The 15,385-nt window shown below is 32.5% G+C and overlaps 1 protein-coding gene across 2 annotated transcripts in view; it reads right to left on the bottom strand.

The window, feature by feature from the left end:
- Window positions 1-6,315: 6,315 nt before the first annotated feature.
- Window positions 6,316-15,385, bottom strand: part of LOC127734325 (transient receptor potential cation channel subfamily M member-like 2) — a 571,123-nt gene continuing 562,053 nt past the window's right edge. The window contains exons 19-21 of one of the 2 annotated variants that reach the window (XM_052244165.1): window positions 11,774-11,933; window positions 10,369-10,544; window positions 6,316-9,083 (exon numbers count right to left, since the gene is read on the bottom strand). In XM_052244165.1, the coding sequence (XP_052100125.1) occupies window positions 9,013-9,083; window positions 10,369-10,544; window positions 11,774-11,933 (407 nt within the window). In that variant the 3' untranslated portion in view covers window positions 6,316-9,012. The remainder of the gene's footprint in view (window positions 9,084-10,368; window positions 10,545-11,773; window positions 11,934-15,385) is intronic. The other variant, XM_052244164.1, reaches the window with a different exon arrangement.

The raw sequence follows: 15,385 nt of genomic DNA, 5'->3' as shown, positions 1-15,385 counted from the left end.
TAAAAGACAGGACTACATATAAAGTGTTCCCTTACTAATCCTTAGAGGAGCTGCTGTATACTTAGAAAAAAGGATGTTGAGGACTTTGCCACATCAAACAGCATTTTTAGACACATTATGGCCTATTGCAATCTGCCCTATTTGCTCCAACCTATAAGTATTAAAATTAATGCCTAGGGTAGGAATTAAACCCATGTATGTTCATATATACTCTATTGTACTGTTTGTACATACATGTATATGAAAAATATCAAATGCAAAAAAAATTCTTTAATGTAAATGTGGTAATTTACATCATTTAATACAACCTCATTTTTTTAATAAGGACCTAGTAAAGGAAGTCCCTGAACCTAGTTAGACCTATTCCTTGGGCAAGGTGTATTATATAACTCTTGAAAGTATTAAAATGCAATTGTAAAAATTAATTCTACTGTTAAACGATAATAACACAATAGTGGTTATTTCTAAGTATTTAGTAACAACAACTTGCAATTTAGGTAAACAAACATCAATGATCGACCACGTGTTTGTCTGCTGTGCTTGAATTCAAAACGACCCATCAGGTTTATTTACACGAATTTTTGCTAAAGCAGACAGTTAAACATGTCTGTTTACCTTAAAAGTTTAATAAAAAATACATTTGCTGTTATGACTTGTGTATGCATGGAAATATAATGAAGATAACGTTGATTTTTTACCGTAAAATTGAATACACAAACATTCCTCAGCTATACATACAAAACACATCCCACTTTTGTAACGATGGATGGTAACGTATAGCCACTCTGTAACAGTAAATCCCATTGGATAAGCTACCCTACACAGTACATAATATGCAAATTAATGATTGGATACGAATTTGTGTCAGCTCTCAAATTGATGGAAAAATGTAAACATTGGAATCCGCCATTTTGACGTAGGAAACAAACTAATTTTCAATCATGGATTAAAAGACATTGCGCACCAGTCATGTGCAAATATATCTTTTAATTTGTTTTCTACACTTACTATTCAGTGTTTTAGTTAATTTAATGTTTTAATTTCCTACGGAACGGAACATCATTCTCAAAGATGCCGTAGAAAAAATTATAGGTGGCTCTATTTGTGGGCGTAAACATTTTACATACGAGTACTTTTTTTGTCGACAGATTGACCTTTATCTGTCAGATTCAGGCGTTTGCCGTTCAACTGACTGTTTGCAATTTATGACGTTATGTACTGATAGTGACGTCATAGGCATACCCAAATTTGACGTGTTTATCTTAAGGCAACTGTTAGTATGAGGTAGGTGCTAACTGTGAAAGGGAACGAAGCCAGTATACATTATTTTTTCAATTCAAGCATATTTTAACTTCAGAATCTCTTGCAAAATAAACGGAAATACGGAAACGTTTCCGATGTTGGTCCTGTTGTTAGAAATTTCAGTTGTGACGTCATTTTCAACGTAAGAAAAAACGCTATCACCATGTAACGTTTTTTTAAGAATTATTAAATAAAATTGTTATAATTTATATTTTTAAACGACGAAGATACCAATTCGCCTTGTTATTCTTATCAAATACTGAAATCTGACTTGATCAGGTGAGTTTCCCAAGATAACACATTTTGTTTGCTATAGAATCGTATGTTGAATAAGCTCCAGACTCATTTTTAAATTATTTAAATCATTACTTTAATTTATTAACTGGCAGTATTCTTTCGGTAATCAAACACAATAAATGTTCTCCTTCCTATATTTTACTCAAATTCCCGTGACAAACGAGATCGCAAGAAAGAAAGAGATTTCGGCACAAATGTGGGAACTGAAAAAGTTAGAAAAAAAAAGTTAACGATTTTGAGTTCATAAGTATATTGATTTTGATGCCAACCCTACGATAGTAGAGGGGCATTATGTTTTTCGGCCTGTGCGTCTGTTCGTCCGTCCGTCCGTTCGTCCGTCTGTCCGGCTTCAGGTTAAAGTTTTTGGTCAAGGTAGTTTTTGATGAAGTGGAAGTCCAATCAACTTGAAACTTAGTACACATGTTCCCTATGATATGATCTAATTTTAATGCCGGATTAAGAGTTGTTACCCAAATTTCACGGTCCACTGAACATAGAAAATGATAGTGCGAGTGGGGCATCCGTGAACTATGGACACGTTCTTGTTTTTTCTTCATTTTATTGATTTTATTCACAACTTTGTCCCCATATTATTAACGGTGATTTTTTCATACAATGTCAGGCGCCTAGGAGATTGTCTGATTAAAAATGTTTACTAGAGGTTTCCAATAAAATGAAATATGTACGTAACTTTAAGTACGTACCTAATGGGAACGGTTATTGCCAATCTATGCATTTTGGTTAATGCGTCGCTCAAGTTTAAGCAAAGTATTCCAAGACTTTTGAAATCATACTAAATTTTCGTCCACATTAAATAACTTAAACATGATGAAAAATGATAGCTATCATTCATTTTTATTCATCACGTGATTCTCCAGATCCCGGCTTAATTTTCACTGATCACATATTAACACACGACATCCCCTTATCTATTACACGATCAATTTGAATTATCTTTCATGGTTTTGATTATGAAAATAATTTTTTTTCAATATACTTTGCAGATGACCGCTCCATTATTCTATATTTTACATGCTTATTTGTTTGTAATCGGATAATCTGTCTGTCTGTCTGTCGTTCGTTCTTTCTTTCTTTCTTTTTTTTTCTTTCTTTCTTTCTTTTTTTCTTTCTTTCTTAATCCATCTATCTATCTATATATTCTTTATCGCGAAACAAATTTTTTAGAGGAAATTTTTCAGAAATGTCGAAATCAGTGTTTGTTAGAATTTGTCGAATGATGAAAGTTGAAAATTGAGATAAAACTATCGTTTCTTTTAATTTCTTAATGAAAGTTCTCCATTTATCATAAAATGTATGATAAGAAAAGCCCTATATAGGTTGTATTTTAGAAGTCGTGCTCGATTAAGGATTGTTATGTGTTGTTTTGTTTAACGGGAATGACATTTTAAAATGCAACACGAGTCCAAATAAAAAAGACTTTTTTGGGCAAAATAGTTTACATCCCTAGAAGTACATTAACTTTAAGTATTTTATTCATTTTATTGATCAACAATTTATAGGGGGTCATCGATTTTTTTTTACCGCATAAATCATTGAATCGCATGTGTCATAAGTACGAAACATAGAAGACAATAAAATAATAAGATTTCGATGCTTTATACAGTCGGCATGCTATTGTTTTTACTTTTCAATATTGTTATTCCCAGTGCAGTGTAGAAAATCACGACTTTGCGTAACGCTTAAATATAAGTAACAGCAGAATGTGGATCATAAGTCTTTGGATATGTCGTTTGATTATGTATATTCAGAACGAGAAAAGGACTATGAACCTGACTTTATACTAGACTGACACGCTGATCCAAATTTTGTAACGTCCTTGTTTACAAGGTAACAGTCGACAGGAAGACATATCAAATCCGGGATACATTGTCCTTGTTGTATAATATTCCCTTGCTATCATAGGTTTGTCATACAACTAAAAGAGTCCTACTTAGCACAACTGCAATCAAATAGTCCATACATGTTCCTGTTTAGAAGTATCCATATGAATTAAACTGCAAAGATTTCATAAAACTAATTTGTGAGCAATGACGTTAAAAACACATACAGACTCTTCCTGGAACCCATGCATAATTATGATGAAAAACAAGAAGTAAAGTGTAATAGATTTTTTCTTGTTTTCTTGAAGATGCATCCTGATAAATTCCATTTGATAAAATTCTACGGAATGAGGACAAAGTAATAACAGATAATTATATAGATATTATAGAATATACAAAAAAGATGATGTAGTACGATTGCCAATAAGACAACTCTCCACCAGATCCCAAATGACATAGAAATCAGCAACTATAGGTATATATAACAAATACCACATAGTCAGCTATATATGCTAAAAAAGAAGTAAGTCGTGTACACCCTTTACATTCCGGCGTGTTTGAAACTCCTGTTTTAAACCATATACTACTATAAATCAAAAATTAAAATATCATAAAGCTTCAGATGTCTTTATTTTTATTTTTCAAACTTAATTTTGATATAGTAGTTTTAAGAATTCACCTTTTGAGAACTTTATATATGAATCAAGTGAAATGACCAAGTAATGATTGGTGCATTTGATTACCGGTAACGTGATAAATTATTTCCTTAAAAGGCTGTTGTCAATAAAATTATCCATAAATCAATATTGTTGTTATTTGACCATATAAGTTTACGTAACATTGTGTAATAGCATCATTAAACACATATTTTAGAATTCGTTAAGTAAATTTTGTTGTAATGTACATTTGTGAAAATATAAGCTTAAACCTGATGACACTGTCACGTCACTAGTAGATATACACAATCGATGACTATCCAACTCCATACTATTGACTTCAAATGAAAAACGCGCATTTGACAAATAAAATTGAACACAAGGTTTTTTTTTTGTTACACATAAGATAAAGATGTTTGCCTAATATAACTAGAATTATGTCGTATTTCTCAAACAAATATGTATAATTACATAAGAAGGCAGAACAGGATACCAGGTAAATGATGAACTATCCGTCATGCCAGCCCTTGTACCTTTTTGCAGAACTTAATGTTATATCGGAAATTATAACAAAAAAAAACCCAAATCAAAGTCAATGTCGCAACTCCTTCGGACAAATTTGAATTAAGACTGTTCGATTATTGTGCAACCTCTGCATGCTTGTTGTGTAATATGTGATAAATTACACAACAAGCATGCAGAGGTTGCAAAATAATCGAACAGTCTTAATTCAAATTTGTCCGAAGGAGTTGCGACATTGACTTTGATTTATTTTTTATATATATAGCTATAAAGCTTGATTTGTCTCTCTATAGTTTGACCCGTGACGTTCCACAACAATTCGTATAAATTATCCTTTTGCTTGGTGATTTCAAACAATTTTTCTTAATTCGTATATTCAAAAAGGCGAAACATTTCATAATTTTATTATTTAATTTACCCATAAAGTGTGACATTGATCCAAATTAAAAAATAAACATTACAGTACATTAAAAATCGTTTGGGATTTTGCAATTTTGGTATTAAAATGTGGAAATTCAGAAAGCATATTCATATTCATTCAAACACTCATCAAAGATAGCAGGCTTATAATTTGGTACGCCAGACGATACAAAGAATTTGACAACTAATATACTTTACAACATGTAGTGATATAATTCTTTGTAGTGATTCATTAAGCATTTATGTATTGACTTCTTATTGAAACGAATTGTTTTAATCAATGTACATTCAATTGTTAACATCTTTCATTAATGAGCACACTAGACGTAGCATGGTACGTAAAAATTAGAAATACATCATGATCACCGCAAAGATTCAAATAGTTTACAATGTTGGATGGATTGCCTTTCAAATTTAAATTTCGTAAAGGCTGCTTATATCACTGGTAAACGAAAGTTATTATGAAACGGTCATTTTGATCTTAAGATTCATATGGACCCTATGGCTAAAAAGGCTGTTTTTACACCTCAAAATTTACTCTGAGTACAGACAAACCTGAGCATCTGGAATATTTTTAAGGCATTCGAATTTATCTAATGTGTAAAAAAAAAAAAAAAAAAAAAAATACCTATATTTTGCTGTGCACTTATTTTGGTCCCTGCAGAATTTGATTAAATTAACAAACACTTGAGAGTTTTACTTGATATGTTCCACTCAATGACACAGAACAAATTACCTATTGTGGTCAGATATCTATTGTCCTTCTATTATCCATGTCAGTCAATACAGTTCACTTCAAATATAATCTGTGGGGAAGTTCTCAAACCTCTTTCCCAAATTTGGATATTTTTGCACCTTCTGTAGGAACGAAAGAAAAATGCATAGTAAAATCCTTTTAAGTTTTGAATTTTGTAAAACATAAAATGCATGTGATTCTTTTTTTTATCTAGGGCAAGCTATGCCTTAAAATTATTCCAGATGCACAGGTTTGTCTGTACTCAGAGAAAAAAATTTAGGATGTACACCCTGTCTTTTAAGACATATAGGGTCCACATGAACGTTAACATCATCTGAAAAGTATGAACAAAAATATATTAAGTTATGATCATTCTTTCAGATTTATGAACGGCGGTAAATTCAGTACTGTTCATACAATTCGCTTACAGTCAATGCAGTACTGTTCAGTAGTCTTTCAGACAATTCAGAATGTTGTTGATCTGTACAGGTAGATTACTACTACTGAATAGTCTGAACAGATCTTAATTGACTGCACGCGAATTGTCTGAATAGTACTTAATATACCGCAGTGGATAAGTCTGATAATTGATTGAAAAACTGATTATGACTTAATATTTCATTGTCTTTTAAGAGCGGTTCAAATAAAAATCATCGCTTCAGACTAAAATTCGTTTATAGTGTATGTGAAAAAGGTTCATATTTGACAAATATGGAATACATATCTTTGAAAAAAGAATAAACATTAGGATTATGAAAAAAATTGAGTGACTGAACCTTGTCATGGAAGAAATATTAAGAATAAATAAATATATAAATACATTTTTATATGTTCATATAAATAAATAAATAATTAAATAAATAAATAATTAAATAAATAGTTTTTTTTATATTTTGTCAAAATATGATGATTTCGTGCAACTTGTTTTCACTTAACAACTTCAGGAAAAAACCCATGGCCTTTTCCGACAATACAAAATGTTCTGTTACCAAAAGGTGCCAATTTCAATGTTGAACCACGCGACGCAACAATTGTTTAATAGATCAGGGGTTACAACCAAACTATCTATGCTAAAATCCGTTGTAAATTATGAACATTTGGACTAAATCTGACTTTTCAACACAAAAATTCATAGCTCAGGGTCTTAACTTAACTTTATAATTCATTATGTGAAATGCCAAAAACAAATAATTTATTATTACAACTATTTCTATGCACAAATTGTAGTACTTTTGTGGTCAAAGTTTAATATCATCAAAATCTAAAGGCCAATTTAAACTCTCCGAGAACCGTCTCCATCGGACACTTATGACATTGTAATGTGCACTTCCAGTTTGTTTAAAGTAAAACTTAATAAGTAACGCTTTAACAAAACAATCAAATATGGAAAACATTAGAAGCAATCAAACAAAATAAAATTCTAAATTAAAAACAACCACAACAGTAAAAAGTCTACTAAATATCATCGGTGGTCTCGTGGTTACGCTTTTGGTTCGAATGCGGGAGCTCGAGGTTCAGTACCCGCCAAGGTAAAGCAAAGACTGAAATAACTCGACAAGCATGAGACATTTGAAGTAAAAACAAGAACTAATCAGCTTATCTTCAAACAATGTGCCTGGAGGAGGGTAACATCACTTCCTGTGGACTGTAAGCAGGTCTGATTGTGTCGTTCTAATATCCAATCAATACTTCACAAACCTAAGTATGCTTTTTACATATGCTGTAAACGTTATTCAGCTTTTAATTGATAAAAAATGAGGCAGAAGATACCAAGGGACATTAACAACTCACCAGCCAAAGAAACAATGACAACGTCATGGTAATAAAAGAAAAAAACGTCAAACTTAGCAAAAAGTAAAATAGCAAAAATATCAAACTTCAAGGAAAATTCAAAACGGAAAGTCCTTTATCAAATGGCAAAATCAAAATCTCAAACACATCAAACGAATGGAAAACAACTGTCATATTCCTAACTTGGTACAGGCATTTCCTTATGTAGAAAATGGTAGATTAAACCTGGTTTAATAGCTAGCTAAACCTCTCACTTTTATGACAGTCGTATAGAATTCGATTATATTGACAACAATGTGTGAGGAAAACAAACAGACATAAGTAAAATTGTCAAATGGTACAGCAGTAAACATTGTGTTATAATCTTAATCACTATAAAAACACAAATAACTATTTTATCAAAGAAAAACAAAATGGCATATATACACTCTATAGACAAAGTACATAAGCAAAAATGAAAGACAAGAATATAAAAAATGACCATAGGACAATAATACAATGGCGGGATGTATAAATACCGAAACCACACCAAAAGTATCACCAAAAATTGACTGAAAAGTAAAGTTTAAAAAGATACAAAGACAAATAAAAACCACTATAACACGTAATGTAGATGCTAAACAACGTCAATACCTAGAATTTATACTTCAAGACCATCATGTATTAATTATCAACAAGGTCTTCGGATCTTCCGATGAACTTTTTTAGAAGAAGGACGAGACGTTTTTTGATAAAACCCTGGTTCATCAACTTTCTGCTCAGACACTGATGACGTTTTATAAAGTCTGAGTAGCAGCTGCAATCTCTTGAATACCGAATGAATTGGGAAATGTTTATCCCATATGCAGGTGAAGTTGGTATATTGCTGCTAAGGTGGAGGAAAGTTATGTCATACATGTTGGTACTAAGATGACCGCTTATGTCAAATTCAAGGTATAAGACTAAAAAATGAGGCGGAGGAAGCCGTGTCTGTTGTTTTTTTAATTTATAGTTCTGGAGGATTTATTAATGGAACCCAATCAGAAAAGAAAAGTTTGGATGGTTAATAGAAAAAACATCATCAATATATCTGAATGTGAAATTAAGTGATCTTGCTTCTTTGATCTTCTTATTTTTGACAAGTTTCTGAAGAAATCCGAATAATGTAAAAATAAGAAGAAGTCGTCAAGGAGACGAGCACTGTTGCATATTATGTTAATCTAATCAGTGCTGATTTATGTAAAATCATTGGGATGAAAAATCCAAAATATATCCAGTCATCAAAAGTTTTACAGGACATATATATTTCATCAGCAAATTAAAAACAATATATACAAAGAATGTGAAAAACGTAGAAAAAGTCTCTAAATAGCCTAGGTCTTCATAGATAACACGTATAGTAAAATCTTTTTAAAGTTTTGCGTATATATATTAATGATAATATCTTTTTCAGCCATCTGTTTCCATCTCAAATATTATACACGCAATTAATTGCGTTCACAGATTGGAGTGTATTTATTCGATCCACCAATCTTCTATCTGCATAGAAAATATCATTCATTTATTTATATAGTGAACAATTGTATTGTTTAGTATTGTTAAAACTTTTCGATCACTCAGTTCATAGGACAGATAGTTAAACAAATTATAATACATTAATTTGATTTTCTTTACATATACTACAGATTAGTATTTTTGAAAAGATAAGATAAGAAAATATTCGCGATATATTGCCAGTGGTAGGTTTGTACGCCCGTAAAACTGGTTTATTCCCATCACGTTTCGTGCTCGTACCAAAAAGTAAAATAAAAAAAATACCAAAATCCAAGGAAAATTGAAAACGCAAAGTCCCTTATCAAATGGTAAAATCACTCAAACACATGGAAAACAACTGTCATATTCCTGACTTGTTATAGGTATTTCCTTATGTACCAAGACAGGCTTTTGTGTCTGTTCCAAGGCCGTCTATCTTGGTCATGTATTGTTTGTAGTTGTTTTTCTTATTATGCATTTGTAGTTTTTTTTTCTAATGAGGCAAGCGTTGATGGTTGATGTTGTCTGCTGTACTTTGTAGTAGTTTTTGGCAATTCATGTTATCCCTTTGTATACATAATTGAGTTCTTGTCGCTGGGATATTGTTCCTCTCTCATTCGGTTTCTTTTATGTTACAATTAAGTTAAAAGAGTAAAGTAGTATAGAAATCATTGAAAGATTTGATTTTCAAAGTGGATACATAATAGATTAATATCTAGAAGGAGACATTTTTGTATTTCATTTTTATCAGACAAATAGACGAATTAACATGACGCGCATATGCCAGTCTAACATATAATAAAATATAGTTCTTTCTATGATTTGAAAGATAAGGCTGAACGGTAGAGAAGCTCTGATTCTTCAATTGATTTCGAGAGATTTTCGTAGATTTGAGACTTATATACTTGTTCATTAAATGTTTTAAATTCGGGTTTAAATTCAATTGCTATCATAAGTCGAAATACCATTTCTAATTATTGCGATACTTGTCCCGTTGAAAAGTTGCCAACTATATTGAGAAAAAAAAAAATCACACACAATTTCATAAATAATATTATTTGCAATGGTCCATCGATCTATTATACTTTTGTATCATGCAGGGACGAGGTTTTTGGTAAGATTTGACCCATAAGGTTTGTTATAAGGTTTCGAGTCAGATAACTCCGCTCAGGTTGTTAAAACGACTAGATATTTGAAAATTCAAACCTTTCTCTTGACAAATAAATTGAAATGTTCTATAGTTGTGGGCATAGAACTATTAATTTTTCTAACGCAATTCCACCTTTCTTACCTGGTTTGTGTTGTTTCCTTTCATCGTCATTCCTACAGCACCTGTACAACATGTTGAGTGGTCTGAAAATTATATTCAGAGGAGCAGGTATTCTTGATTTATAATCCATGATGACTTCATATCTTAAGTATCGCCATAATTTCTCTGAGTTTTCCTGGACCCGTTCAAATCGATAGCTAAATTTAAATGACCACAGAAGATTTAAACAGTTGTAAAATAACGGTAACTATATACTGTAATAAACACGTGCGTTTTCTGTTTACATAATTGCTGTGAGTAAACAGGTTCCACAGTAATACGAGCTCTTGCAGACATGGAATAATGAATCGTAATGCAAATATAACGCAATATCCAATTACATTTTACTTAAACGTTTCTGTGAATGAATCTTAAGCAGGAACAGTTACAAAATTTGAAAAAAAACCTTTAAAAATTGAAAGTATATACAATGTCTCCCATCAATTTGCATTTAAACATTAGATGTGTACTGGTTGATATTTTTTTGTCTAAGATGCAAGATTTTTTAATTAGTTCTTATTGGCTTCGAACTAGTTGTCAGTAACTGCGAGTTAACACAGATCTATATTTAGTGTCTTTTTTGTTGTAGGGATGTATTAGTACCCTGCCAAGTCCGGTCTCTATTTTTGTTAGATTCATTTCTCCTTCGTGTCGATCTGATGAGTTAAGCCCTTTTTAACTGCTGATTTTTATAGTTTGTTCTCATGTTGTACTGTTACACCACTGTCCCAGATTAAGGGGGGAAGGGGTGGGCGCCTTCAAACTAGTTTACCCCGCCAGATTGTGTATGTGTCTGTCCCAAGTCAGCAGCCTGTAATTCAGTGGTTGTCGCTTGTTGCTGTATATATTATATACCATAATGTTTTTCTTTCATTTCGGGGCATTTAATAGCTGATAAAACGTATATGCGGTGTGGTTTTTGTTCATTGTTGAAGGCCGTACGGTGACATTGATTTGGTAATTTCTGTGTCATTTGGTCTCTTGTGGAGCGTTGTCTCATTGGTAATCATACCACATCTTCTAGTTTTATATTGCAGTCAATTCAAATATATATAGTATTGTTCTATTCGTTAAGATATTAGTATATATATTTATTTACTTATCAAGCATGACATGTAATGGAATTTGCATTGAGGTTCGTTTAGAAGCAAACCATGGCAAATATCTGCAATTTATTAATTTGTTTTAGATTGTATATATCAAGCATCTAAAAAATGAACTAAATTCTAAATATTGGACTAATCAGGCATATATACACTGCTTTCGTAATAGGCGATAGGACATTTTATTTAAAATTAGAGGTATACGATATTTTAGTCAAGGTGATTATTGGGAAGCCTTTACTTTGTAACTAGCAATTACTTTTGAATTACAAAGCGTCACAAACCTGAACAAAGCTATCACAAGATTGACGAGGAGAAGGTTTGATATAAGCATATATAATGTGGCAATCACCAAAAGTATCCAATCATACTGATTACATCGTTCTATATCAGGATTGTTTTCCCATTCACTTTGTATTGAGGTACATGGCGTTGTACTATTTTCTGAAAATAATTTGTTTGAGAATACAAGCTTTACCTGACAACAAAATTGAGGAAAATGTTAGACGTATAACCACTTTTTTCTTTTAAAAACCTGAAGTGACCCTTGGTTGACTACCTTTACAAAATTTGTACTAATATTAGCAACACGGCGGGTGCCACATGTGGAGCAGGATCTACTAACCCTTCTGAAGCACATGAGATCATTTTCGGTTTTTGGTAGGGTCCGTGTTGCTCACCTTTTGTTTTCTTATATATTTTGTTTTGTATACTAGAACTGTTGATTATCTTTTTGGTCGTTTTTCCTGTTTTGCCATTGCGTTCTCAGTTTATCTACAATTTTTATATTTAAAAATCCCTTTGGTATCTCGTTCTCTGTTTAACCAATCTATATTGGTGTGTTGTCTCATTGATGTTTATCGAACATCCTCTCTTGTTCAATACATAAATTTCTGTGTATTTCCTCCAAAATATGTTTTGCGCTAAATCAGAAATTTCAAGACTGACGTTAACAGAAATGATAAATATATGCAATAAATTCAACAGAATGAGTCAACGCTTGTGCTTTGCAAAAACTGTAAAACAACACTGGCGCAAAGTTCCAATTTCATGATATGGTTTACAGTAGCATATGAGAACTCATCTTAGATAGCCAAGGGTTACGATCTGATCCCTGCCATTTCCTAGCAAAGGGTTACAATCTGACCCTTCCTCTGCGCCAGCCAAAAGTTACCATCCGTTCATCCTCTTCACCCTTGGCAGATTATGACAGTATTTGTGAATGCAACGTTGTGCCATCTACCGGGAGATGGAAGTCAAGCCCACTCAAACTACATCATTCTTTACCAATGTGAGCACTTGTAATAGTAAAGAAAGAAAGTCCCTCTTTGCTAGTGAACCCTAGTAGCAAGATTTCAGTGTGAAACAGTCATTTTGGTCTGATCAAGTCTTAATCGATCAAATTTACCACAAGAGAAAAACGTCAAAACTTTTACAGACTTTCAAACTTTTTCCGATCGATGGTAACAGCAGGAAATCCGGTCCGTTCAGTCATGTCAAGATAAACTAGACGGAATGTTCTGGCGTGCGATTAAGACCTGTTCAGACGGTTTTAGGCGAAATCAGACCAAACCTAATACATAAAGTTCAGATTTGTCAGATCGTGTTTAGATTCGTTTAATTTGCCAGTATGATATTAGGAGTTACACACTTTCTGCTAGATGATGCAATTTAAATTAAAAACAAATATATACATGTAGGTATGCTAGAATAGAAAAAAAAAAAGTAACTTTCAAATGATTAATGAAAAAAAATTTCTGTTGATTACTTATTACGTTGTTGTTTTTAAAAGATATTATCGAATTACTCTTTTTATTTCTTTTGTTGTTATGTTGAGGAATTATTCGTCTATAAATGTTGCTGGTTTTATTTTTCTAATTAATGTTGATTTATTTATTTATTTACGTATTAATTGTATATTCGCCGATTTTTAAAATTTTACCATTATTTAATGAAACCTGTATTTGGTGATAAAGAATTTATGCAGGTATATTAAGTAAGGGTTTAAAAAAACTAGAGGCTCTCAAGAGCCTGTGTCGCTCACCTGATTCTACTTTGGTTTTATAAATCATGTGAAAATATATTAAAATCATAACAGATACCCCAATAATGATTGTGGCCAAATTTGGTTTAATATTTGCCCCCATAGTTTAATCAAAAGCAGAAGACTTTTGTAAAGTTTACAGAAATTACCAATAAATTCATTGAAATTGTAGAAAATGACTTAATAAGGATAATAACTCCAACACGATGTCAATTTACAAGTTAGCTCATGTTGGCTTGTGTGTAGATCTTCTTTTCTTGATATTATTGCAGTTTACAGTATATCTCAATCTATAAAGATACATGTATTAAGGTCTTCATCAGCACGTCATAAGGAACATTTATGCCATGTTTGGTTTCTTTTCATTTAGTGCTCCTCTAGAAGAAGCATTTTTATGTATTTATCATAGGGTCTTATGTTAAACTAAGTCCCCTGCTTGCGGCCATCTAGGATGATGGTTTCGGCTACAAAGTAACATTACTTGGTCAGCACCTCATTAGGAACATTCATGCCATGTTTGGTTTTATTCTATTCAGTGGTAGTCTAGAAGAACACATTTGTTTGTATTTCCCATAGGGTTCTATGTCAAACTTAATCCTCTGATGGCAGCCATCTTGGATGACAAATCAGCTACAAAGTAACAACACTTAGTCAGCACCTCAAAAGAAACATTCATACCATGTTTGGTTTCAATCCATTAAGCGGTTTTCTAGAAGAAGACATTTGTATATATTTCACATAGGGTCCTTTGTTAAACTAAGTCCCCCGTTGACAGCCATCTTGGTTCATGGATTTGCTACAAAGTAAAAACACATGGTCAGCACCTCATAAGGAACATTCATGCCATGTTTGGTTTCATTCCATTAAGTGGTTCTTTAAAAGAAGACTTTGTATGTATTTCAAAAAGGGTCCTTTGTTAAACTGAGTTCCCTGCTGGCAGCCATCTTGGATGATTGATTGGCTACAAAATTACAACACTTGGTCAGCACCTCATAAGGAACATTCATGCCATGTTTGGTTTCATTCCATTTAGTGGTTCTCTAAAGGAAGACATTTGTATGTATTGTCCATAGGGTCCTTTGTTAAACTAAGTTCCCCGCTGACAGCCATCTTTGATGATTGATTGGCTACAAAGTAACAACACTTGGCCAACTTTTCATTAGGAACATTCATGCCATGTTTGGTTTCATTCCATTCAGTGGTTCTCTAAAAGAAAACATTTGTATGTATTTCCCATAGGGTCCTATGTTAAACTAAGTCCCCGCTGGCGGCCATCCTGGATAATTGATCGCCTACTAAGTTACAACACTTAATCAGCTCCTCATAAGGAACATTCATACCATGTTTTATTTTATTCCATTTAGTGGTTCTCTAAAAGAAGACATTTGTATGTATTTCCCATAGGGTTCTAAGTTAAACTAAGTCCCTCTCTGGTGGCAATCTTGGATCGGCTTCAAAGTAACAACTGTTGGTCAGCATCTAATAAGGAACATTCATGTCATGTTTGGTTTCATTCCATTCAGTGGTTCTCTAAAAGAAGACATTTGTATGTATTGTCAATAGGGTCCTATGTTAAAGAAAGTCCACCGCTGGCGGCCATATTGGATGATAGATTGCCAACAAAATTATAAAACCTGGACAGCACCTCATTAGGAACATTCATGCCATGTTTTATTTCATTCCATTCAGTGGTTCTCTAAAAGAAGACATTTGTATGTATTTCCCATAGGGTCCTATGTCAAACTAAGTCCTTCTCTGGTGGCCGTTTTGGATGATGCATCGGCTTCAAAGTAACAACACTTGGTTAGCACCTCATAAGGAACATTCATGCCATGTTTTATTTTATTCCATT

The sequence above is a fragment of the Mytilus californianus genome, unplaced genomic scaffold (genome assembly GCF_021869535.1).
Source record: "Mytilus californianus isolate M0D057914Y unplaced genomic scaffold, xbMytCali1.0.p SCAF_3, whole genome shotgun sequence".
Classification (NCBI taxonomy): Eukaryota; Metazoa; Mollusca; class Bivalvia; order Mytilida; family Mytilidae; genus Mytilus; species Mytilus californianus.
This window is presented reverse-complemented; position numbering and strand designations above follow the sequence as displayed.